Source organism: Catharus ustulatus, chromosome 2, assembly GCF_009819885.2.
Source record: "Catharus ustulatus isolate bCatUst1 chromosome 2, bCatUst1.pri.v2, whole genome shotgun sequence".
Taxonomy (NCBI): domain Eukaryota; kingdom Metazoa; phylum Chordata; class Aves; order Passeriformes; family Turdidae; genus Catharus; species Catharus ustulatus.
In genome coordinates, this window is record NC_046222.1 from 84,699,493 (window position 1) to 84,725,887 (window position 26,395).

The 26,395-nt window shown below is 38.4% G+C and overlaps 1 protein-coding gene across 1 annotated transcript in view; it reads left to right on the top strand.

The window, feature by feature from the left end:
• PCCA (propionyl-CoA carboxylase subunit alpha) overlaps positions 1-26,395 on the top strand; it is a 280,797-nt gene that overhangs the window by 123,837 nt on the left and 130,565 nt on the right. Inside the window, exons 15-18 of the mRNA XM_033053042.2 lie at positions 1,631-1,699; positions 3,438-3,513; positions 15,867-15,977; positions 24,782-24,884. Coding sequence (XP_032908933.1) covers positions 1,631-1,699; positions 3,438-3,513; positions 15,867-15,977; positions 24,782-24,884 — 359 coding nt within the window. The remainder of the gene's footprint in view (positions 1-1,630; positions 1,700-3,437; positions 3,514-15,866; positions 15,978-24,781; positions 24,885-26,395) is intronic.

The window sequence follows — 26,395 nt, forward strand, 5'->3', positions numbered from 1 at the left end:
ACTACCTTCTCATCAGTAGCTAATGTTAAATGTACCTGATGTGAGTAGTGGGGAGCCCAGTTAAGCGCAGATAAAGTACATTCAGATAAGATGCTATTAAGTGGTACAGAAGCAATACTGCTTTTACATGTGAACAAATATGGAAAAAATATGTAAACATGTAAATATAAATATAAGAATACAAATATGTGAATAAGTGAATTTCTTGTTAAAATAAATATAATGTCCTAAAAACTGGTTAGACAGTGTTTCTTACTAAAGAAAGTGAATACCTGCTAGGGTATCTTTTTATGTCATTTGGATAATAAAGTCATCATCATGCCCTCATGTGGATTCTCTAGACAAGAGGTTCTACATGTGGTCCCTTGATAATTGCCTAAATTAAAATATTAAAGGCCTAACAGCCGTTGCATTGACCTTTTTCTGCCTTGCTGCAGACAGATGAGCTGCTGTTTATTACAAAGGTTCCTTCCCACAGGTGAAGATTTAAGTGAGATTCCAGGACCCTCTTCCCACCCTCTTTGCAATGCAGTATATTGGAGCCCTGCTGTTTCAACAGCTTTGATTAGAACCCTCTATCCTTATGATCTCCAGAATGCATTTATCACTCGAGTTATTTTGATTAGTTTTAAAAAAATATTTTGGATTCCAGTGCTCAAAACTAGCAATTTAATAAATATTTATTCCCCAGAAATTGCTCATTTGAAAAGTTTTATATGGCTAACCTCATTGTTACAGTGATGAAATCAAACTGAGAGATGAAAACAAGAATCAGCAATATACAAACTAACTTGCTGGCTGGTTAACAGCAATCAACCTCTTCAAAAGAAATTTTTGAACTCGTGTTACTTTTTTCCATGAATATTGCAGAATCAGAGCTTTAATTGGGGCTGTGTCCTTACAAAACAAAGCCATGGAAAAAGCTGTGTAAACATTAAAGCCTCAGGGGAAGAGCTGCAACAGAAAAAAAAAATGTTTAACAGTTGAGAGGGTGAGACAGAGAAGGAAAGTGTTACAGACATGAAAACCATAGGCTCAGTATTCCTATGGAGCTGATAAGTAGAGCTCCAAAGTTCCTGCTGAATGCTCCCTACTTCTATTCCTACTGAAACCCTTGGAAGGGCTGTAGCAGAACATGAGGAATGTGATTACATATAGATGCAGAAAGGGTGATTATAAGGGTCATCCCTCATGCCAGGTATCATTCAGAAAAATAATTACAACTGTATTTTATTACAGGGATTAAATCAGAATTGAATGTGTTTAGAGATGAAGCGAGTGTAAAACAGCTGAAATTCTTAGATCAGATTTACTGTGTTTATTATATGTGTTTATTTTGCATTCTAAAGAACAAAAGAGAATTTTGACTATGAACTCAAGATTGCAGTCAGGCTTCTCATAAAGGAGAGACTAATTTGCAAGTGTTTTTGCTGGTGAACTAAAAAAGCTTCCCTTCCCTCCTCCCAGATTCTCTGAAAATAAATAATTATTCTAGTCTTTCCAGGGGGAAAAATGTATGTGATAAGCTTTGTGGGGATTATGGTTTAAGGCTGATGGGTAGATTTTATCCTCATGTTGAAATTTTTTTTCCCCAGTAATAAATAATTATTTTTGCTTCTTATTTTTGAAGGTGCGTGTTGACAGTGGTATACAACAAGGAAGTGATATTAGCATTTATTATGATCCCATGATCTCAAAAGTGAGTTGATTATTATTTATCAATATTCTAAAGGTATGAAGTACTGATTTTTGACATACAGTAATTTCACGATTATAAGCCGCACTGAGTATAAGCCGCACTTCTGGGTTTCAGCAACTTTTTGGTTTTTGTCCATGTATAAGCCGCACCTGATTATAAGCCGCATGTTGCAATACAGAGTGTGATCAAAGGTATCTGTTCTATCACCATCTGTTGAGGGTGGGGACAGTGATCCTTATCTCAATGGCAGATAATCTGCTAATGGGCCATCCATTGAAACCAGGCAGGGCATTGTTCTTTATCTTTTCACACCCCATCCTTCCTCCAGGGAGTCATTGTCTGCTAATGGCCCATTGAGTCCCACTGTGTGACTGATAAAATTACTGCATCCCATTGCAAGTTGCTCCAACCAGGGGGAAGAGCCCAACATTTCTTACCAAGATAAAAACAGAGGTTTTGGGACACTAAGGGAGCCCCTTTCTCCACTGGACTCCAGTGGAAAACCGGATTTCTCCACATCATCACTGGACCTCCAGAGGGAAACTGCACCTTGTACAGGAGCACTGTTCCAACAGAACCACATCTGTCACTGCAGGAGGATGCAGCCACCATTTAATGGGACTGCTACCAACACCCTGCCTGACCGGGTGCCAGGTTGTATTCTGACTTTGTCAGGGTTTGGAGTTTGTTTCTTTGTAGTACTGTATTTCTATTTTGATTTCCCTAGAAATGAACTGTTATTCCTAATTCCCATATCTTTGCCTGAAAGCCCCTTGATTTCAAAATTATAATAATTTGGAGAGAGGGGGGTTTACATTCTCCATTTCAAAGAGAAGCTCCTGTCTTTCTCAGCAGACATCTGTCCTCCAAACTAAAACAGCAACTTTTTGTTCTTTGTTCATATATAAGCCGCACCTGATTATAAGCCGCACTTCAGGTTCGGACCAAAATTTTAGTCAAAATGGTGCGGCTTATAATCGTGAAATTACTGTATATCTTTTAAATGAGAGGGAGCATATTAAAAGATTGGTAAATCAGTATTTTAAAGGTGCCAGGCATAACATGCCTCAAGGGAATACAAAAAGTGAAGGAAGAAGTGGAGTAGAAGAAATCTAGTGTCACTTCTAAATAAAATTCTTTTTACCTTTTGACACTGTGATTATTTGTCTTGCAGTTTCTAATTAATAAGAAGATTTTGATTTCAACACCAACCTTTATTGTCTGACTTACATACTGCCAATCTATCTTTTTAAATATAGTCTAGCCTGAATGTAAATGTCAGTAATTCTGGCTTCCAAAAAGAAGCATTGAAAGAAATGCTTGATAGTGTGTCTTAGTATTAGTTCTTATTCATCAGGAGTATAATGGTAAAATTAAAATATGACATGATAGAGTTCAGTCCTCAAACAAATGATATCTTAGGAGTTTGTTGGGCATTAGGAATCTGGCGAGTCAGCTTGGATATTGAACCTCTCATCTGATTTTTCTGAGAGCTTGTTTAGATGCTTGAAGTTTTATGAAGGAAAAGTGATTGGCCTTCTTTCATTGAATGGGTTAAGAGATCTTAGCTTTTTCTTGATGTTTCAGGGAGCCTTTGTAGCACAAATACAGTACTGGTCAAGAAATGGTTTTATGACTGCAGAAGTTCTACAAGCCTATTTAATTTTTAAATGCTATTTAAATTCTAGAGACAAACATCTAATATCTAGGTAATGTAAATACTTTTTTTTTTCTTTAGCTGATTACCTATGGCTCTAATAGAGCTGAAGCATTGAAAAGAATGGAAGAGGCTTTGGACAACTACGTAATTCGAGGTAACTAGAGAAATTTGGATTCCTAGTGTGATAGGCTGTCATCTGTTTCAAGAAAACAGCTTGAAAACATAGTAATTAGCAAATTGAGTAAAGTTCCCACTTCTTAAGTGCAAATTAAAACAGGAAAAGCTTGTGTTAATTAAGCTGAGAAGATACATCAACTCTAAAGAGACTTTTTTCCTCCATTTTTCTCTTGCATATTTTAAGATAAATATTTAAAGATTTAAATTTAAAACTCATAGTTCTCACTGAATGGTATCAATGTGGTATGGTATCAATGTGTAATTGATTTATTATGTTGTAGAGGGGAAAAAGGCCATTGTGCTGTAAGAAATTTAAAGTGATTGCCATTTTTTAGGAGTTTAATACATTGATTGCAATTAAATATTATCACAATGCCGTAGTTGATCATGTATATATATGTTTCTCTTATTTTCAAGGTCATTGTTTAGTTTTGGGCAGATACAGATGTAGACTGTTGATCAGCATGTTTCAGCTCTTGCTCACTGATTGCACAGGAGATGCAGTCATTCTTCCAGGCTTTCCAGGCAGCAGGGGTAAATCAACCTTGACCACTTTCACTCTTTTTAAGTATTGGTGAGGGAAGTCATATTTTGTGTGGGAGAAATCTTTAGGTCTTCCTCTGTGTCTTACGGAAAATAGGAAGGACAATTCAGGATAAGAGAGGTAAAAATTTCTGTGAAGTTTCATAGCAACTTGGTTTGGCTTTAATGCTGTGTTGCTGAATGGTACAGTTGCCCTGTCAAACTCAGAAGTTCATCTGTCTAGGAGAAAATGAATATCCCTCTAGCACAGTGTAGTTAGATACATGGTAGGATTAGCCATTGTAAATGAAGTGCTAACTCTAACATGGATTGATATTGGTGCAACTTGAGCCATTAGACTATTGCAGTACAATGTGCTGATGTAAACCCCTGCTGTATAACAGCTGTGTAAATTTATATGAGTGAGAAATTTATACTGCTATAGTTAGATTGATGTGAGGTGGGATTTGTTGGTGTTGTTTTTAATGGAGGCAGGTTCTGGATTCACACTCTGTTGTATTGATAGCAAGTGATGCTGAAAGTATTTTATTTAAGGAGGATATTGCAAATGCGTGTGGAGCATTGTCTTTTATTGTGTTGTATTATGGGACGGAAACGGATAGTTTGTGCTTTGGTAGTTTATCCAGATGTACCTAATAACAGTTCCACAGATTATAAATACTTGTGAAGGGTATGAGACATTACACCTAAAAAGTACTAATTTTTATTCTTGATGTTTTTGCAGCCTTTTTATTAGTATGCATGTTTCTGTCATATCTAATGTCTCTGTAGTATTTCTATCTGAGAAAGTCTATTTTAGTCTATTAAAACCATTTAAAGAGGTAATTAGTGAACTACATGGGGATTTTTTTCTAAAGTACTGCAAACCACAAAATTTAATGTACTGCAGGTTTCAAAAGTAGATGAATTTTCAGAACACATTTTTAATTGCAGTGGCCAATGGTTTCCATTTGAAAACCATCAGGATTTTTGTGTAGTTTTACACAGCTGGTAGTTTCTTCTCAGTGTTTATTTAAAGTGGAACATTTGTGGATATTAAAGTATCTCTTCTCTTGCCTAGTGTGAATGATTCTTGGTAGGGTAGTTAGTGGAAATTGTCCAATCTAATGTTCTAAGCTACACTGGCATGTGCAGAACTCCCTTTTTGGTTGTTTTTTTTTTTTTCCCCTAAAATGGTAGTGTATAGTTTTGCTTTACAATGTTGGGCTTCTGTGTAACAAAATATTAAACTACCTTGATCTTTTGTAAAGTACCTCACATGAAGTCTTTTCCAACTTGAGTTTTTCTTAGTCATAAAAGATACAGAATAATTTTTTACCTAGTTTTGTGGTTACTTTGATTTATGTTTGAATAGTGAACTTGTACATAACTATTCAGAGATTACCAGTCTTCCTGAATAGTATGCTCCAGATCCCTATTTCTCAGCACAGCCCCCTTGTCACCCTGATTTCCTGGCAAGCAGCACTTGTTTTCATGGTGTTTTAGAGATACTGTGTTTTTCCCTGTAAGTAATGAAGTAACTCTTCTAGAGCATTTTAGATAAGCAATACCAGCTGAAGTGAGTGCTGGTTGCAGTGATGGTGTGCACTGTGAGAATTTTAGATTTAAAATCCCAAGGATTGCAATTTCTGTAAACAAAGATGCTTGTTCACTCACATAGGGTGGGAATGGGATGTAGGGTGACTGGGTAACAGGTCAAGGACCATCTAATATGTAGCTTAGGGACTGCTAATGGAGGATGGAGTCTTCCCCATCACTTCTGTGTCACCAGTTCAAAGCAGACAAAAGTTGGTAAGGAATTTTAGTCACTACTATTTTGATGGTTGCTTGCTGACCTGTGTGAAATCAGTGGTTTTTATCCAGTTCCTAGAAGACAAATGTCTTCTTGGAGCAAATGCCACTATACAATGTCATTCATGGCAGTCCCAGCAGAGAAGCCAGGACTGAAGTAGCACAATGACCCTTCAGGAGGTGACTTATCTAGGCTTGGTTGAGGCATGTTGGCAGTGTGAAGGGCAAGGACTTACTCTGCTGCTCCTTGTCTGTTGGCTGTGTGAGAAAACATTCAGTATCTACTGCTGTGGCTTTGGGATATTCACAAGTTACCCCATTCCTTTTTAGCTCCATTCCATTTACAGGGAGCAAGTCCCCAGACAAGTCTTTATTGACTTGTTTTCTTGGACTGGATATACTACCTGGCCTTGAATTCATGGTTTAGCTGTCCTTCCCGGTTAAATCTGCCTGACAAGATCCTGAAGGAAATTAAAATAATTAAATTTAAAAAATAATCTAATACTTGCAAAGAAGGAAGACTTAAGCAAAATTTGAGTAAGTAATACCTTAAGCAACCAAAGCTGCATCATATAGTGCCTGTAATAGCAGTATCTTCATTAAAAATGTTGAATAAAGCAAATTGGAGTGTTTGCAAGAATGCTGTGCTTCAAAAATGCCTGCTGTGTTAATATTTTATTACAGTTTGGGCTGATGACAACTTGTACACAGTGAAAAAGGAAATGCTACAGTCTGTTCATTGGTAGATGACTAACTCCAGATTGAGTCAAGATAGAGTCAATGGGATCATGAGAATGTAATCTCCATCTTCGTTCCTGTGAAACGTCCCCATTGTTGTTAATGGGAGCAGATGAAAGTCTAGGATAGCGTTTCTTTGAGTTGTGGATTAGATTAAATGATCTCTTGAGGTTCTTTGCAATCTAAATTATTCTGACAGAAACTGATTCCTCCACTGAGAACTGATCTGGATTCAAAATCTCAGCTGAGACTCCGGAATGACAAAGGGTCTAATTAGGTAACATTTTTATCTCTGAGTCTTGCAGTATAGTTCAGGGGTGATTAACATTAAAGGTCCAACCCTGATTTGTCTCAAGAAGAGACACTTCTTGTTTTGTGCAGTGGTCACTGAAGAATTTGTGAATAGTGGAAAGTTCAAAATTTCAGTCAAGCAGAGAGGCACTGTTGCTCGTGGGGTGAGGCATGATTTATTTTCTTTGAGCATGCACTGTTGTTAGTAGTTCATTTCTTTCTATTATGATACTTCTTTCAGAAACATTTTGTTGTTTTGGTTTTATTTATTTTAGAGGTGTTTAATTTGAACAACAGAAATAGGGTATTGAAGGAATGCCTTTCAGTGTATATCCTGTGTGTGTAAACATGGTGTGGTGTGCTTTTCTTCTTGGTTTTTCTAAAGTTTTAATAAGCTTATTTTTATTTATTTAAATTTTAAAAATGGTTACATTTATGCAGCAAGTATAATACATTATCAATTCACTAGAGAGTCTGATTGGATGGATAGCTCATATCCCTGAGTGCAGATTCCTATAATCTTTCGTTTGACCTCTGTTTACTTTTTATCTTCCCTGAGCATTCTAAAGCAATAACTTGAAGTTTAAGTCTTTGTATAAAGTCAACCCTTCTCTGTTGAGATCTTGCTTGCTCTGTGGAGAGAGGAATGTATTAGACCATTTGGGAGGAAGAAGAGTGGAAAAAGGAGCCTCTGTGGAAAAGGATAAATAGCAGATAGAGCAAGAATGAGTAGAAATTAAGAAGAAATAAACCAACTGATGTTGGGGGAATCTTCCAGCATGAGGTGAAAGAGCATAGAGAAAACAGAAAAGTGTTAAATAGTGGTGGTGAACGTTTGAGGGGAAGAGGAATGTAGAAGTTAACTGAGTGGAGACCTGCCAGAATAGTTGCAGCAGAAACCGTTGTCTTGAGCTTTTGCAACTATAACCACACTAACTGGGGGGGAAAAGGAGAGCTGTACTTAAGTGTTGTGAGAAGGCCTTGGCTTTCCAAGAACCACAAAGATTGGAAGGGATCACAGTGGATCATGTGGTCCAACCTCTCTGCTTAAGCAGGGTTATCCTGGAGCACAAGGAAAACATCCAACTTCAATTTTGGTATTTCATCATATATTTCAAAAAAATTAATTTCAGGTACAAAGCTTTTCACACTAAACTTTAATTTAGACCTAAACATCATAAATTAATGAGTTATTTAGTTTTAACTTGAAAGATACTTTTCAGTAGCAGTATATATGTAAACTTTAGACTCTCCTGTATTCTAATCCACTGCAAATGCTCTGACTGAGCAAAACAACCTTTGTGTGTAAGAAGCCTATTTTGCTGCAAAAGCAGTGTGTAATGTCTGTTCTTAAATGAAATGAGATTTTGATTTTTTTTTGCGCTTTTAAAAAATGCTTCAGCAGGTGAATACAACTTTTGCACAGCAGAGGTAACAAATGGGTAGTTCTGCTAGAGTGTTTGTTCTCACAAACAGATTACACAAAACAGAATACATGAAAGTGTATTGATGTGGAAACCAAAACTGGAGAGGGGAAGGAAACAAACTTAGTTCAAAATCACTAAAAGGCAACATTAACTAAACTAAAAGTTCAAAATTACTAAAATGCTTAGTAACATCAGCTTGGAGCTGCTCCTGTTCTCCCCTTTTCTTAAGCCTGTCACAAGGGAGGGAGTGGGCATTCCAACTTCTTGGTGAAATGTTGTGGGATCTAGTTTAGGAAAGGTTGCAGATTACCAGTGTCCTGTGGAGAAGAAAGAGAAAGGCAATTGAAGTACATACAGGCTGATCAGGTAAAAGAGGAAGGCAGTGCTATTGATGCAGAAGGGGAAATTAAAATAAGGTACTTTTTTTTTTTTTTTTGTCAGATATGTTTTTTGTTTCTGTGATTTTTTTTTTCTCTTGCTTTTATTAAGGAGAAAGAACTGGGGCAGTGAAAAGGAAGAAATCTAATGTGTCCAGTTGAGAAGGCACTGAAAAGCAAGTGCTATTACTTCTCTAGACATGAAGTTGTCCTGGTGTTGTATTCCCTATCTTTAGAGTAAAAGGATATCTGAGAAGAGGATGATGGTAGAATGGCCATTTATTTTCTTTCAGTTTTCTTGCTTAGCTTCTGCTTCCGATTGTTCTACTGAGTTTGAACTTATGATTTTACAGTACAATATTACCATATATTATCTCTTTTTACCTCCCTTCTTCTCCCCCTTTATCCTGGTATGTGAGTTCAGTGAGCTCAAGACTTTTGTATCTGAAAGAATTATTGTTTATAATTGGAATACATGTTCAGCTCTGAGGGTCAGTGGTGTACTGATCCCATGGGAGAAATTTACATGGATGTTTGTGTATTAAAATTAAAAGCTAAAAACCCCTTTTTTCCTTGCTTTTGGGATGGGACTTTGTATGGAGATAGCCAGCTGTGAAGTAAGTTGTAGCAAAGCACAAGCTTTGAAAGACAGTTAAACAGTTGAATGTTGAGCGTTTTAGGGAATATTACGAAAACTTTTGGAATTATGAACATGGAGGCTTGCTGGGTAGCAATCATGGACTTGAGAAGTTCTTGTGTTGAAGGTGGTGTTTTCACAGTCTGTGCAAGTCTGATAATGTTCTTGTTTTAAGGACAGTACCATAATCAGTGTTTCATAATGCTCAGCGCAGAGGTTAGTTAATATTTTTTGTATTTTCTTTAGAGAAATAACTGAGATACCTCTTAAGCTTCACATTTATTCTTATTCAGCATTCAAATTGTTGGGTGATAATTTAGCTCTGCTGGCTTGTTAAAAAGAGAACCTCTAGTCTTGTACTCCACATGTTGGTTTTGCAGTCAGTAAGTGTGCAGATAAAGTTCTTTCTGTTCCACTTAGCACCATTTGTAATTATCAGCAAGTTAAGTCTATTCAACTGCTTATCTACAGAGGGGCATGTAGGACTCCAATTAAGTTTACATGGATAAATGCAGATTTGTGTTTGCAGGCATCAAGATGACAGAAGCTTAATACTGTAAAAAGGCTAATCAACACTGAATATGTTTAGTGTCAGTAAATATTTATAGTGAAAACACTGCCTATGATTTTGTGCCTTGGCATTCCAAGTTCTGATTTTTAGTGAGTAAAAATATGGTGTGATAGCCTCTTCATAAACCTGTTATAAAATTGATTTCTATAAAAAGAATTTTATTGTTGTCTTTGGGTTTTTTGTGAGGACGGGTTAGGAGTTAGGCTACAGAGTGTAAGTTAATGAAAAGTCTGGTGTACTTAGCAGAGTTTTTAAGGCAGAGAATGAATAAAGGAAAGAGGCAAGATAGAGACAGGCAGTATGGGGAGTAATTTATTCTGATTATAATTTAATTTTGGTTAATGAGGGCTTCTTCAAATGGGGGTTGCTAATAAGCTGTGGTGAGCAGTGTGATTATTTAGTATTTTCCTGTATTCATTCGGCAATAATGACAATTTAACTGGAAAATTAATGGAACCACAGGAATGTATTCTATGTAAAGCATATGAATATGTAGTTTTAAAAAAATTCATTAGCTCTCCATAATTTAAATACTAGTTTTCTTTTACAAATATATTCTAGAAAATAGTGTGTAAAAATTGTAACTCAAGAAGCATACCTTAAACTGACGTTTTCTACTGATGTTATATTGTATGAAATCAACAGCCATGTAAAATGAAAAAATTGAGGTGGAAAGAACAGTGATTATTATATTTGGTTATGTTTTGACTTAGAGGAAAGAAGAATATAACTGTAACTGCAGTTCTGCATGAGCCATACCAATGTAAAAATCATGATGCTGAAGTGAAATTTTGCTTTCTAGAAGAGAAATAAATTTATATAGTTTAGGATTTTGCTTGTTTGTTGAAAATGTCATGGCTTGTCAGGCTAACAAATGTGATTTTGTTCCTGGCAGTCTGCAGATCTGCTCAAGAAAAAGAAAAATTCTATGAAAACCACTGCAACATAAATACAATATACTTCAGTTTAGTGTCTAACTTTGCATGAAATAAGCATTGCCTGTTAGCCTCTGTTTGATCCTGTGAGAGTGTGAGGCTAATGTCTGGCCGGTGTTTTGGAAGCAGCAGGCAGTCAGGAGCAAGCTGCTCTAGGGGTCCTTATTTCTGTAGCCTAGTAGTTACTCACACACAGATGGAGACCTTATGAACTTTGACAGAGGTCACACTAAATTGCAAATCTAAAACTTCTAGACTTCTGAAGGATTACACTGGTGATTTTTTTTAAAGCCATATGATTTGGTACATCACTAAAAGTATCAACTCAGTCTTGAGAAGCAGATGAACCATGCAGTCATTGCTCACATAATGATCGCAGGGACTGATAAAGATAGCCTGTCCTGATATTTTAAAGAGAAACTTGTTTATTAAAATTTTAATTTGTGTATGTAAAAATGCATTTTATATTGCTTCCCAAACACTTAGGCTTGTCTGCTCTATTGAATTTATTAATGGAATTTTGGAGCTTAAAACATGGCAGAAACATCCTATTTTTTAGATGCACATGAGTTAGAAATAATTGAGAATACTCATAGTATTTTTTTGATTTTAGGTCTTTCGGGGCAGTCAGTTGAGACACCAAACTCTGTCATCTGTCATCAACCATCACCTCCCCAGGGATCTTTTAGCAGTTTAGAAAAGAAAAATGTGAGATGATCTGGTTACACATTGTAGCATGTTTAAATCCTGGATTCAAAGTTGGGCAGCATTGAAGAACTTCTCCTTGTCTTGATGCTGTAGTAGATGAAGTCTCTGGGATATTTTAACTTATTATTCAGATTGGAAATTTTGGGGAGAATTTGTAGCAGCCAAAGACAGACATTATTTGTTTCCAAGTTATGATCACTTAGCATAAGATTTTTAATTCTTTGGTTTAGTGGAGATGCAGTGTGACTTTCCTTCAGTGTTTATGAAATCAGGGTCTGTGAATTATTGTTTAGGTCGCAGGCAGCAAGGATCTTCTTTTAATCAAATGGACAGTTTCTATCATGTCATCATTGAACTGCTTGTGTCATGTGCTATTTAATGTCTCATGAACGAGTTTTTAAAGCTGTGATTTTATGATTCATTGAGGCTGAGTCTGACTTGGTGTGTTTAAAGTGGTTTCAGTGACGACCACACAGAGAGCTTGAAAATTCACACCAGCAGCAGACTAGTAGGGGAAGAAAACTTTGAAAGTGTTTGAACCAGTCAGCATATAAAATAACAAGGATGTTGTTCATGCTTCTAAACTGGAAAAACACAAAAGAAAAAGGAGTGTAAAAGAATGTCCTATAGTCTCAGCAATTTGCATGCTCTGTAATGCTAGTGTCTATCCTTTGGTGAGATCTCAACAAGGGAAAAAATCCAAATAACCTAATTTACAGCTGAAATACCCAAATCTGCAATGAATTATTTTTGAATATTATTTTAAACTAAAGCTATTAAAAAAAAGTGCTAATAATGGAATTGTGTCATCTCTAATTGTGATCATATCATCGTAATTGTAATAACTTGTGAATAAAAAATATGCGAAGTACAGAATTTTGTGCTTTGCAAGAGATATAGATGCACAGACAAATTTTTGCCATAAACTTTTTTGTGATGTGTTCAGCATTTTATACTTAATGCTGTGTAGCTAAAGCCAAAGTTAATGTGACATGCTAAATGCAATGTGATTTGGAATTCCCTGTTCCCCTGACAGTGACAAAAGAATGTGATTTCAGTAATTTCACTACTATAAGGTGCACCCTTTTGACTAAAATTTCGACCTAAACCCAGAAGTGCGCCTTATAGTCCGGTGTCCCTTATATATGGACTAAGTTGCAAAATTTGCCAAACCGGAAGTGTGAGCTGCAATGGGGGGCGATGCCATTGGAGGGCCAAGTCGTGAGGAGGGGTGGGAGTGGGTGGCAGGAGCCGCACAGGGAGGCAAGGAGCCAGCCCCGGCAGCTGCACGGGGAGGGAGGGAGCCAGTGCCAGCCCCAGCCTGGGTGCAGGGGGCTGTGGCGCTGCCGCCCCTGGCCCGGCATGAGCTGCGCAGGGAGGAAGGGAGCTGCTGACCCCGGACCACTGCGAGCTGCGGCTGCCCCGAGCTGCACCTCACCAGCCGGCGCCGGAGGCGGGCAGGAGTGCTGAGGCCCATGGCACAGGGAGGGCGCCTGGGGCTGCATTTAAAGGCTACGCCAATCTGTGAAAAATGTTTGCAAATTGAACACCTGCCAGTAATTCGTTACTTTGTTGCGTGCAGTGCAGGTCCTCGCTGCAAAAAATACGTGCGCCTTGTAGTGTGGTGCGCCTTATATAACGTACAAAGTTGCGAAATTTGCCAACTCCTGGAGGTGCGCCTTATAATCTGGTGCGCCTTATAGTGGTGAAATTACTGTACTTTGTATTTCCAGAGGGGTGAGAATGTGCACAGCTGAGGTTGGATAACCTCTTTCCTATAGGAGCTCCTTATTTGTCCATTCCTGGAATAAATCAACACCTGTAATGCTCCTGAACTGCATGTCTATTCCAACTGTTCTTAAGAAACATTAATGTTTATGAGCCAGTGTTACTGTGTGTAGCCATATTAAGATGGAACTCTTCTGGCTCATCAGATTTTGTTTGATCTCTTTCTAAAATTGAGAAGAGAATTCAGATAAAGATGGTGGTTTTCTGACCTATAATCTTAAACTTTCCAGAGATCACCTGTATGCTACTCTCAAAAGAGAGAGTAACTTCTTTATGAAAATTGTTTGCAGTAAGGAGAGGATAATTTAAGTGATCTAGAGAGATTTTTCCCAAGGATTTTTTTCCCTCTCCTATATGGAATTTCTTGTACTTAATGTTTCAGTGAAATTACTTTTAGTGACAGGTGCTAAACTGCAAGTACTTCTGGCAAAGTGCAGTTTAGAATTTCTGTATAACTTACTTAGTTACATGGAAGTTATTCAATTAAAAATGAAATCATTTCAGAGATGGAGTAGACAGGCTGAGAAGTGGAATGAGAGAGAGATGAAGAAATGCAGAAAACATAAAGTTGCATAATATTCAGAGAAATTAAAGGATAAAGGTGTCTCTAAAGCTTCTGTGATAAGAAATTTTAAAATTAAGTACAGTAATTTCACGACCATAAGGCGCACTGGACTATAAGGCGCACCCCCTGGGAACCGGCAAATTTCGCAACTTTGTAGATCATGTAAGGCGCACTCAACTATAAGGCACACCATTTTTTTACTGCGAAGATCTGTGCCGCGTGCAACAAAGTAACGAATTAGTAAGGGAATCTCGCGATGGTGGAGTTTACTGGCAGGTGCTCAATTTGCAAACATTTTTCACAGATTGGCGTAGCCTTTAAATGCAGCCCCAAGCCGCCTCCCTGTGCACAGCACTCCCGCCCACCCCTGGCGCCGGCTGGCGAGGCAGGGCTCGGGGCGGCGGCGGTTTGGGGCGGCTTGGGGCCATGGCTGCAGCGGGGGCCAACGGCACTTTCGGGGCGACAGCGCTGTTTACGGGGCTGCAGCGGCGGCCAGCGCTGCTTACAGGGCTGGCGGCACTGTTTATGGGACCAAAGTGGCGGTGGTAGCCGGCGCTGCTTTCGGGGCTGGCGGCACTGTTTACAGGGCTGGAGCGGCGGCGGTGGCAGCCGGCGCTGCTTATGGGGCTGCGGTGGTGCTGCTTACGGGGTTGGCAGCGCTGTTTACAGGGCTGCAGCGGCGGCGGCGGCCAGTGCTACTTACGGGGCCATGGTGGCGGCGCTTAAGAGGCCAGTGGTGCTGTTTACGAGGCCAAAGCGGCGGCCGACGCCACTTACGGGGCCACAGCAGCGCTCTTTACGGGGCCAAAGCGGCGGCGGTGGCTGATGCTGCTTACAGGGCTGCGGTGGCGGCGCTTACGGGGTCGGCGGCACTGTTGACGGGGCCAAACTGGCGGCGGTCGCCGGCGCTGCTTACGGGGCCGCGGCGACGGCGCTGTTTTTGGCGCTTTCCCACGGTGCTTTCTTGCGGCGCTTTCTTGCCGCTTTTTGGTGCTTTCCCGCCGCGCTTCTTGGCGCTTCCCCACAGCCACTCCGCTTTCCCCCGCTTCTCCCTGGCCGATGGCTGCGCCGGTTCCCGGTTTCCCCTGCCCAGTGGCCGCGGCTCCCGTGGTTCCCGACTCCCCCCGCACGGTCTCAGCTCCCACGGGTCCCAGCTCAGCTCGCAGCTCTCACTTCCGGGTTGGCAAATTTCCGAACTTTGCACATCAGATAAGGCGCACTGGACTATAAGGTGCACTTCTGGGTTTGGGGGAAAATTTTAGTCAAAAGGGTGTGCCTTATAGTTGTGAAATTACTGTAAATAATTTTTGTGGGCTGTATGCCTAACAGAGTCACAGAGTGGTGCTAAAAGAGAACCAGGGTATTCAATAAAAGAATTGACCAGGCAAGGTTGGATAAAAATACATGTGGAGGAAGCAGTAAATGTCTTTGTTTTGTAAGGACAGGAGTCTCTTGTGCATTACAAATGATAAAAATGTTGTAAAATTATATGTTAAGTGGTAAAAGTTTTTACTGTATTTCATTACTGTGATTGGGGTGTAACATAGTGCATATCTTCCATTCAGGGTTCAGTGGAATTGAGCTAATATTTACTGTCATGACAAATTTGTCATTTCAAGGAGATGGCTCTGGTCTTGCCTAAATCTTCTGAACCTGAACCAAAAGTCTCTTGGTTGTGCTTGCTGTTCCTAACTCAACAGAGGTGTTTGAATTAGGCTTGATGAGATGAAAATTTGGATTCTTTACTTTGTATTTAAGCAGAGCGTTTAAAAGGATTTGGAGGCAGGAATGAAACAAAACTGGTAAATCTACATTCATTACATCAGTACTATGGTGTCTAAATTGTGAATGAGTATTTATTCCAGAAAGATAGGAGTTCATATTTTTATAAGTCCTTTCCTACAGTAACTTGTGATTAATATTACCTGATTTTGTATTGATTTGTTTTTTTGTTCTCAGGTGTGGCTCACAATATTTCTTTACTGCGAGAAGTTATCATCCATCCACGCTTTGTTCAAGGAGACATCAGCACTAAATTTCTTCCTGAAGTCTATCCTGATGGTTTTAAAGGTTTGTTTCATTTGGGAATGTTTCTTTTCTTTAGCAGTGGTGTTTTGATTATTGCTCCTTTACATTCTTAGACTGATACGCTCCCTAGTCTGTACTACTTCGTCAAATATATCTGTGCATACACACAATTAGACTTTTTTAATAATGCATAAAGTTGAAATAGTGCACTGTTTTTTATTTTCAAGAAGGGAAAAATACATACTTCTAGTGATCAAATATTAAATGAAATTTTGCCAAAGTCAAGAAAAACCATTTATAGGTCATACAAAATACATAAAATAAACATCAATTGAATTCTGCTATGCTATCATGCTTCATTACACACAGTACTTCTGCTGTTAATTATAGTTGTATAAGTTTTCACTCAGCACTGTTGCTTCTTCATTAAGTTGGTGTAGCATCTTTAGAAATGCCTTTTGGCACCCTTTGTTTTCTCAGTAGCCTTGTCTGGAGGATCTGACATTTTATCACAGTATTTCAGTAATCTGGTCTTAATACTCATTACACACAGTAATGGGCATAATCTTGAAATTGTTAACTCATATACTAGGTTAACATAAACACAAATGCAATTATTTCTTTACAGCATCTCAAACTACTCAATTTCAAAAATGTTTACCAATGGTTGCTAGAAAAATGTAAGAAAGCAAATTGATTGGTTTCCTTTCACAAGGATCAGGTTTTAGAAGGTTGTCTTCTCTCTTAACTAATCTGCTGTAGATGCTTTCTTGACCTGTGTGGTCAGAGACTTGGCTCTTCCATACAGGTCTTTCACCTCAGCTGGCATTCATCAGGCAGAACATATTTCTTATTAAAAAAAAGACAGTATTTATAGTTCATCATTCATGGGTCCTTTATGAATCCCATGGAGATTCCTTTCCCCCCGTTCATCATTAATCCAATGTGGCAGAATCCTCATCCCACTTTGGAAGCAGCACTGCCGGATTGGCAGTCACTGGACATGACTGGCACCTTGCCAAACTCTAGTCTCATTAAGGAGCAGAACAGATTTTTCTTACCTCAGGACTCAGTGTGTGAGTGTGTGGATGACTATTCTTTGCACCAGAACTACATGATAGTGTGATGTAATTGACAACTCTGTGTGTGATACAGTCCTACATGTGGGATTAATGCATCCTGCTTGTTCCTGGCTCCTGAGACCACAGGAACAGGTGTTATAGTCACCATGAGTGGCAGTGGGCTTGGGATGGTTCAAGCTGAAAAGTTCCTTTGTTGTTTTTGCTAGGGGGTATTTAGCTAATCTTTGGGTAACTCAGCTGGCTTTCATCCAGCAGAGATTCCAGGGTACTCTGATCATCTGCCCTTGAAGGCTTGGTGCTGCTATGGCTGTTCTCTCTCCCTTCCCTGACACTTGAATACAGAATCTCATGTCTTGTCTCTCTGATGTTTCTGTGACTATTTAGTCTTTATCCAGAGCAGATCTCTAAACCACCATGAAACCTTAATTTTTTTCACTGTTGCTGCTTTTGTTAGGGTAGTTTTTTCATAAGTTCCCGGGTTGAATTAGCTTGTGAAGGAATGTGGTGAACTTCAGTAAATGTGAAAAGTGAGTGGGAGACTGGGAATGGGGAGAGGAGAATGGAGGAAAATGGCAAGGAGGCAAGATGTTAGTCTTGATACCATATTGTGAGAAGGCAGCCTCACCTGGCACATAACTGGGAACAATAAAAACATACATCAAACAGCAGTATTGTATTAACAGATTATTAAACTTTATGCATTTTCTGTGGACACCAGAAGACATAAGAAACAGATATTGTGATGCTTCATAGTTAATGATTGGTACATGTGAAATTTGTAGATTCTTTTCTTGCTGTATGAAAAATTTTGCTCATCTCTTTCCACATATCAAACACAAGCACACATTATCTTTCTTACTTACAAAGAAACATATTATGGCATGTACTTCAGTTCAAGGATAGTTACTCATGAATACTGATTAAAAGCTCACCAAAGAAACTGAGAACTCTTTTAATGATATAGTTTGCACTGGATCAAAGCCTTCATGCTTTAAAAAAAAGGATGACATGAATTTGAGGATAGTTTTTTAAGTACCCATTGAAAAATATTTCTACAAATCCAAGGACACAAATGGGAACTGTTGCAGGCAAGCAAGGATGGTGGGCAGATGACAGGTAGAAGCTCAGCAAGAGAATCAAAGACAAAAATTAATTTATATGTAATTTAATTTAATCACTTTAACTTTTTAATATAAATACCCAGGGTAAACTTTGCTAAGAGTTAAGTAGCTTCATGTATCTTACTGTTGCTTATAGAAGATGAATAGCTGTCAAAAAAGAGCTGTGGCAATCTGAAAAATTAGAGTAATGTATAGCCAACATAGATCTGGAAATATGTAAAAATATGTGCTGTTGTTAACAGTAAGAATCTATACCAGAAAAGTTTTATATTTGGAAAATGTAAGAAATAGAGATATTTAATAGAATCGTGTGTAATGTTAATGCTCAAGCACAATCCGTTGTGGTTTTTTTGTAACCTGCACAGTTAGTAGTGATCTACACTGATGATAAGTAATGAACCTCAGCTGTGTTCTCTCTGGTGACTGCATGAAGTACTGGCCCATTTTGTGTGTGCATTTTTCTTCAAGTATAAATATTGAATCTTAAGAATAAACTAAGAGATGCTTTGTTTTACAGGCTCGTATCTGAGTTCCATTATAATCCTTTATTAGGAGACCTTTACTCTAAGTTTATAAAAAATGAATTATTAGATGTATTTTGGCTAATTTTCCATTAACCTATGTGATGCTCTCTTCAAATTACATGTAGAATGGGCATGTTTAGTAATTTTAATAATTTTAATGATTAGAGTTTAACTCTTTCTTCCCATCTTTAAGTGAACATTCACTATGAGAAGTAGTTTGTTTATTGCAAGTTATTTTAAAATACTAGCTGTGCTGAAAGCAACCTTGTGTGGAATATGATTAGTGTGGGAAAGCAACTGCTGTCACACCCTATTTTGTCCATGTGAGGGATGGCTGGCTGGAATGCTGGCTGGCAGTAGGTGAGCTGGAGTGGGTTGCTGCTCGAGCACCCACGTGTGTTTTGGGAGGCATGTGGTTCTGAGAGTGGGTACAGGAACACTGATAGGTCAGGTGGCACAAGTGCACCTGTCTTAAGAGTGGCCTCCAGGCACTTTGCTTGCAGAATAAAAATGCCTGCCAAGCATGAAGGAGTCAGGTGCACTGTTCTACAGCTTCCAAACAACCTGTAGCCTCTGTACTTTCTAGTCTCCCCGATAAGGAAATTTACTGTGTATTATCCCTATTTTATAGGGACAGAAAGTGCATCTCTATTTTCACAAAGATCCAAGAGGAGTCTTGATCAAAAGAGAAAGGATCTTTAAGTTAGTACCCTGTTCATGGGATTAGTTATTGTGGTACAGTCTGTTTCACAGTTTATATTTTCCTTGTTTTCTTTTTAAATATTGAGATTTTGTTTTTCTTGATGTTCCACTCTTTTCGGCTGTTAAAGGGATGTCTGAAATCAGTCACTCTCTTTGGGAGATACATTTTGTGCCAAGGAAAGATGGGGCATTTTCCAAGAGATTATCACAAAAGTCATCCCAAAATACATGAGGAAAAAAAAACAGAAAAGGAATAATTTACTTTCCCTCTTCTAGCATGTTTGCCTCATTTGAATGAGGAGAGGAAGAACAGAAATTCTGATGGACAATCCTTTATATTTCTAATACAGAAAGGAATAAAGAGGAAGTACTTCTCTTCTGAAATGGCATATTGGCTCCAGAGACTGTGTATGAGGTGAAGGTTTTTAGATATGTTGTGTTTACCACAATAATGTGGATTGGACAATATGATTACTCTGCTTAACACTTATTAAAACATGTCTGGAATACTGTGTCCAGTTCTAACCCCCTCATGTATGTACGAAAGATGGCAATAAACATAAGTCTAGTCAAGAGCCATAAGGGTGGCGCTGGGGTTGGAACAGGTGACCTGTAGGGAGAAGCTGGGAGAGCCAGTCTTCTTTTTCCTGGAAGCAAGAAAGCTTAGGGTAGACCTCAGGACAGCCTTCTAGGACCTCATGGGGTTCCCAAGCATGTGAAACCAGGCTCTTCAATGACTTGCACAGAAAGAGTCAGGGGTAATGAATTGGTGATTTTAAAGGTGTCACTGCACAAACCTCTGAACAACCTATTCTGAATTTGATGTTGAGATTACTTGGTGGGAAGGGGGACACTGAAGAAACTAAGGATATTTCAAGGTCCCTTCAGACTCAGTCATTCCATGATTCTGAGTGAAAGTGCTTTTTAGGTAAATTGGGACTGCAGATACGACATTTAAATTTAAATCTAGAGGCTTTTGCTATTAGTAGGAGGGGGAATACAGCTTCCCCTATCACTATTAGAACATGGAAGATGCTTGCTGCTAATTCCATTCATTTTCTTCGCATTGGAATGTAATATTTATAACATTCAACTTTGTTTTTTGCCTCAGTCTGCTTGGTATATGTGCCATCTGTAATCGTTAACTTCAAAATTCACTGGGAAAAACTTGAGCTAAAACACAACCTAGGAATGTTATAAACATTGCCTACATTTGTGTTGATCTGAATTATGCGTTGCACTTTTTATCTTGCCCATAATGCTTTTAATTTTTATTCTTCCCAATCAGAAAACAGTCACTCTTCAAGTATTAAGTAACTCACTGGGGTACATAACCAGGACTTGTTTGTTTTGTTTTGTTTTTTTCCCTGTAATTGATAGTAGGAAACACATTTCTAGGACAAAATGCAAATGAGACTGTTATGAGAAAAATGACCTTTTATGTAATTTAATTTGAAGCTGGTTATGTAAAGTAATTGCATGAACCTTTTTGACTCAGCTTGGGGGATACTGGGATAATATTGATTTAAGCAATCATAACATCAGGGGAATGAGAGAGAAATACTTTTTTTCTTGTCTTCCTTCCGACCAGGGTTCTGCCATTTGCTAGTAATAGATGTGTGCAGTCTAGTTTTAAATAACATGAACAACAATGCTTCCACTCCTTTAGTTGTGACTTAATTTTATAATTATTCTTTCTGGTTTGCATTTGCCTTATGTAATTCAGCTGATAATTCAGTGATAATGCAGTAGTATATCCCAGGTCAAACAGACATTTGGGAGCTGCCAGTTCCATGTTTTATTGTGAAGATGAAATTTCTGTGTAAGCCAGGAGTCTGCAGTGATAAGAGCAGGGAAGAGCAATGGTGTAACTTTGTATATTGGAAATTGGGGGACCTTTGCTACTTACTCATTTCACTCTCAAGGAAGCACTTGGACAACTGCTCCAGAGGTAGTTTTGTTACTCTTCAATCTGTATGGTGAAAGTGAATGACTGTGTTGTTATATCTTTATTGATGGTGAATGTTAACTTATTCCTCAAGACACTCCACTGAAATCCTGAGGAGTGTTTTCTGAATGGAAATAATACTTGATGGGAAACAAAGGTATTACTATCTGGAACATTTGTGTATTGCCAAATACAGTAATGCAATTGTAAGTTTGACTTCAAAACTGGTTAGAATTCAGCTGAGCATAGCAGCAGAGCAAAAGCAGACAGCAAGTGAAATGGGAATGGAGTTCAGAGAACTAAGGGAGTATTGACAGCAGTCTATCCTGTGTAATAAAGGTAAATTGCCATCCTTAGGAAGCAACCTTTAATCAAACTTCTGAGGTATGCCTCCAAAGTTATGCTAAGGACATTCAGTGGTAGAGTTCTATGTTTATTTCCAAACACCAAAACCTAATTTTGGTATGTTCATGTTAACAGCTTCTATTATCTCTCAGAAATCCTGCATTGGATACTACAGTCATAACTGGTTTTCTGCTTGCCATGTTGGTGTAAATAGTGACAAATGGATAAATATTTTTTTCATGTTGGCAGTAATGAAGCGAGTGTGACTCTTGATCAGTTCTTAATTGTTTCAACTTACTGACCTTTGTTCACTGTTTGGAGTTAGATTTTTATTGAAGATACAGGAAGAAAATAGATTTTGTGGCACAGCAAGCACAAAAGCAGTTATTTCATCCAAGATGGGGGTGTCGTGTAATAAAACCTTTGAAATGGGATCTTTCTGGTTTTACCTTGTTCCTTTATTTGAGTTGGTTCTAACAGTGTGTTAGGTGTGCAGGTGGGAACATGCACTTTTGGTCACACAATCTTGTCTGAGTGTTGGGCAGGAGGACTGAAAGGCAAAGGCTTTAGGGCAAGTTTCTGATGTGTTTTTACCTGAGGCATGTAAGCAAATCATCAGTTTTAGATTCAGTGTTTTGAAAAAGTGATTTCAGAGTTTCTTCACCGTGTGTAAGCAATGGGAAAATTGGCATATTTCAGATCCAGATAATTGATGTTATTGCAATGTGTAATTACATAAAGCTTATATATATACACATATGTATGTGTGTATATGTGCAAATAGTACAAAAGTTCAGTATTTTTTGAGTTTTGCTGCGCAATCAGTTTTTCTAGTAACTGGCAAAGGAAAGATTGAGTTTGTTTCTGAAGCCAGGTTCTCAACCTTTCAGCATTTTTATTTCTGCATGTGTTTGTTGAAGTGAAGACAGTTTCCATTTCAAGGCAGATAAAAAAAATAAACACTGGGCAAAGGAACTTGCAGTAATATTCAGCCAGAATATGTTAATGTGGACTAAATTAAAAAGAAATTGATGCAGATTTTCTGAGTTTTGTTATTTTTAAATTTACATTTTTTGGCCTGTGGTAACTTCTTTGTACTGTTAGCTGGACTTTAATGAATGCATTCCCATAACTGTGATATGATTGCATTTCTGAGGTGGACTTTAACTAGCCTCTTTACCTAACCCTGTTTAACATGCCCAGTGGAATGATGGGTTCTGTGCAGAAGACATCCTGCTGTAAAACTGTGACTTTGTTGCTGTAGAGTCTGCTCCAGTCCTTTATAAACAGTCTCCATTCTGGATTTTCTTCAGGATCTCATTAGTCTTATTTTATTCTGCTGATAGAAATTGTGACAGGCTAGTAACCAGTACTGGGGAATATGAATTTACATTACATGGGAACTGAGATGATGGGAGGGTGGAGATACAGAAGGGATCTGTGTAACTGTCTGCTGCAGAACTGGAAGCAAATGTGTCCCCCCTGGGTAGAGCTCCTCTGGGAGACAGAGCCTTCTGAAGCTCTTCCCCCATACTTTCATGTGAAATCTGTACTTGTTCTGGATGATGGCATTTGCTGTGGTATGTGCACATAAAGCACTTTTTGAGAGCTGTGTTGTAACGGAGTTCAGCAAAGTCTTTCAGTTCTCAGCCTTTATCTTTTGTTAACTTTATTGTGTAATCCTCCTCTCTTGCTTGTGAAACAATCCTGTTTTCACTCGTGCAAAATCTCTTTCTCAAGGATAAAGTTTTCCTCGTCATGACAATTCAGCTTTGCAGTTCTCATCTTGTTTTATGTCAATTTAAACTTCCTGCCTTGTGGACTGAATACTTTGTCTTTTTGTTCTCTCTCACAGAATCATAGAGTGGCTTGGGTTTCAAGGGACCTTAAAAATCACCTGGTTCTAACCCCCTTGCCATGGGCAGGGATACATTCCGCTAGACCAGATTGCTCAGAGCTCCATCCATTTTGGCCTTAGGACTTCCAGGGATAGGGCACCCGTGCCCAGACAACCTGTTCCAATGCCTCACCACCCTTGCAGTAAAGGACTTCTTCCTAATGTCTAATCTAAACTGTTTTAGTTTGAATCTATTCTCCCTTGTCCTTTAACTGCATACTCTTGTAAATATTATCTCTCCATCTTTATAGCAGACACCCTCCAGATACTGGACAGCTGCAGTTAAGTCACTCTGGAGCCTTCTCTTTTTCAGGCTGAACAATCCCAGTTCTCTTAGCTGTAGCATGTAGGACAGGTGCTCCATTTCTCTCCTCATCTTGGTGGCCCTTCTCTAGAATCTCACATAATTCTTGGCTGCCTATTTGCCATCTTTTCATACCAAATCTGTGTTGTGTGATTTCTGACCTAAAGATGGGGAGGGCAGAGTTCTGTCACTGTGCTCTTTTAACCTGTTGAATGGACAATTGAATCTCTAGTTAACTTTCACTTTCTGGAACAAGACCGGATTGGTAGAAAATCTGCTTCCTATCACCCTGGTTGTATCTTTTTGCCAAATAATTTTTAGGTTGCTTGCCTTCAGATTATAGACTGCTTTGAGCCGCTTTCTCCTTCTGAAGTGTCAAACTGACTCTGACTCCCATTAGTTGTGAATTAATGATTACACAAATAACACTAAATGACCCAGGGCTCACAAGCAGCCTTATCCCCATTTATTTTTTGGGTTTATACTGTTGTGCTGTCCCTTTTGTTTGAAAGATCTCTAGCCTTTGCCTCAGATAAAGTACTGAGAGTGTTCTATATTTTGAGTAAGTTCTAATGTACAGATGGATTCCTTACCAGCATGAGGTACAATATGTCAACCAGTGACATTTCAGTAACGAAAACAAGATGCTGCAGCATCATTCAGTTTCTTTTCTTTTGGTTGTCAAATTGTTTTTAACAGATACACCAGTGTTAGCAATTGGGCTGATTTGTATGAAAACATGCAATTTAAACTCTGAAACTCAGAGCGTCTGTTATGCTATGCCTCATCTTCATTTAGAGGGGAAAAAATTTATCTTTCATGTGTAAGGACTGAGCAATGTCTTAACTGGTAGTTATTACTTTTTGTGTCTGTGTTAGTCTGTGGTATATAATTTTAAAAAAAAATTTCTTTCTGAAAACTAGGACACAAGTTGACAGATCTTGAAAGAAGACAACTACTGGCAACAGCAGCATCTTTGTACGTGGCTGAACAACTGAGATCACAGCGATTTCTAGGGACTCCAAGGTAAGTTCATTTCTAGGAACTCAGACGTGCTGATGCATTTTGTTAATGGCATCTTCTCATGCACAAGAATAACTGGTGAGAAACTGCATGGTTTCTTAATATAGTCTGTTTTTTCTAAATTCAAATGAGCTGTGGCTTATATTTCCCTACTCGCACAAGTCATACATGATTATTTTTATTCTAAGTATTAGCAAACTAATAGGCACAAAAATGTGTTACAAACCAGTACAGTAATTAATGCACATCAGGAGTTTCATTAATGCAAAATGTTGCTGCATTAGTAACTAACCACAAATTGAGCATCACAAATTTCCCATGTGCCCATTTGAAGCAATCTAAGCACTTCGGCATAATATGAATATTCAACTACAGAGCTTTAAAATATTGTAGATTTATGAGTAATTTGCTACCTTGATGAAGAACCTCAATAGTTTGGAATCTTAATTCTGAAAACACTTTCATACTGTAAAGGTGGAAGGTAATTGATGGAAGAGTCAACATCTTGCTTTAAATACGTTTTTTTGGTGCTTTTATTTTCCCACTCCCCCATTTTTTTGAATTGTAGCTGCTAGTAACCTAGGCAGTACTGTAAATTGATCAACTATTGCAGTAGCCCATGTCAAAATGCTAATTCACTTATTTGACTTTTTTGAACAGTATGCTTTTCTCCTTTAGGCTGTCTAGCTTTTCTTGTCCTCTGGCCATCATTGTCAGTGCCTTGAGACCTTCTGTTAGAATTAACTAAATTTGTGAAGCTTGTTTATCTAGTTGGTGTTAGCAATGGTTGTATACAGGGAATCCTGACTTCAGCATAACTCTCCTTGCCTCATTTTTTGTAATGCAGTTGCATATGCGTTTGCATGTGAGGGAAGTCATAGCGTAGGGTAGACATTATTCACATTCCATGCCAGTGGTTTGACAGTGTATTCTATTACTGATTTTACAGTGGTCAGGAATAAATCAAATGTGGTTTCAAGAAGTCTTTATTTTTATTTGTACCCACAAAGATAATTAGTACCACATGGTATTTAAAAAAGAAAAAGAAAGACACTAAGGGCAAGCATAACAGCTTTGTAATGTGTAGCATATGCAGGGCTGGGCCATTGCTTGCCTTATGCATCTACAGGGGAAAGTAAAGAACCTTATTTCCTTCCCCAAGTTATATCCTCTATAGTGAATGGCATAAGGAGAAGAACAGACACTCAAAAGCCACTGTTGCCTAAAAAATGATGAATCAGGAAAAATGAGGAGGAACTTTGATTGTAGTTTTTACTGGCCAGCATAGGAAGCAGTCTGGTATTGCTACAGAGAAGCAATGGATTACTTTGTGCTTAGAATAAGGGTAAGAATTGTTAATTTAAGCAGTGATGATTAAACTGCTATTGCATTCTCTGCTCTGCTTTGTGATGTTTTTTTCTCTTCCCTGTAAAATGCTCTAAGTAGCTAAAAAGAAAAGAAAGGAATCCAAATTTTGAGCAGTCTTTAAATGTTTTGCTTCTTTTGCAAGTACT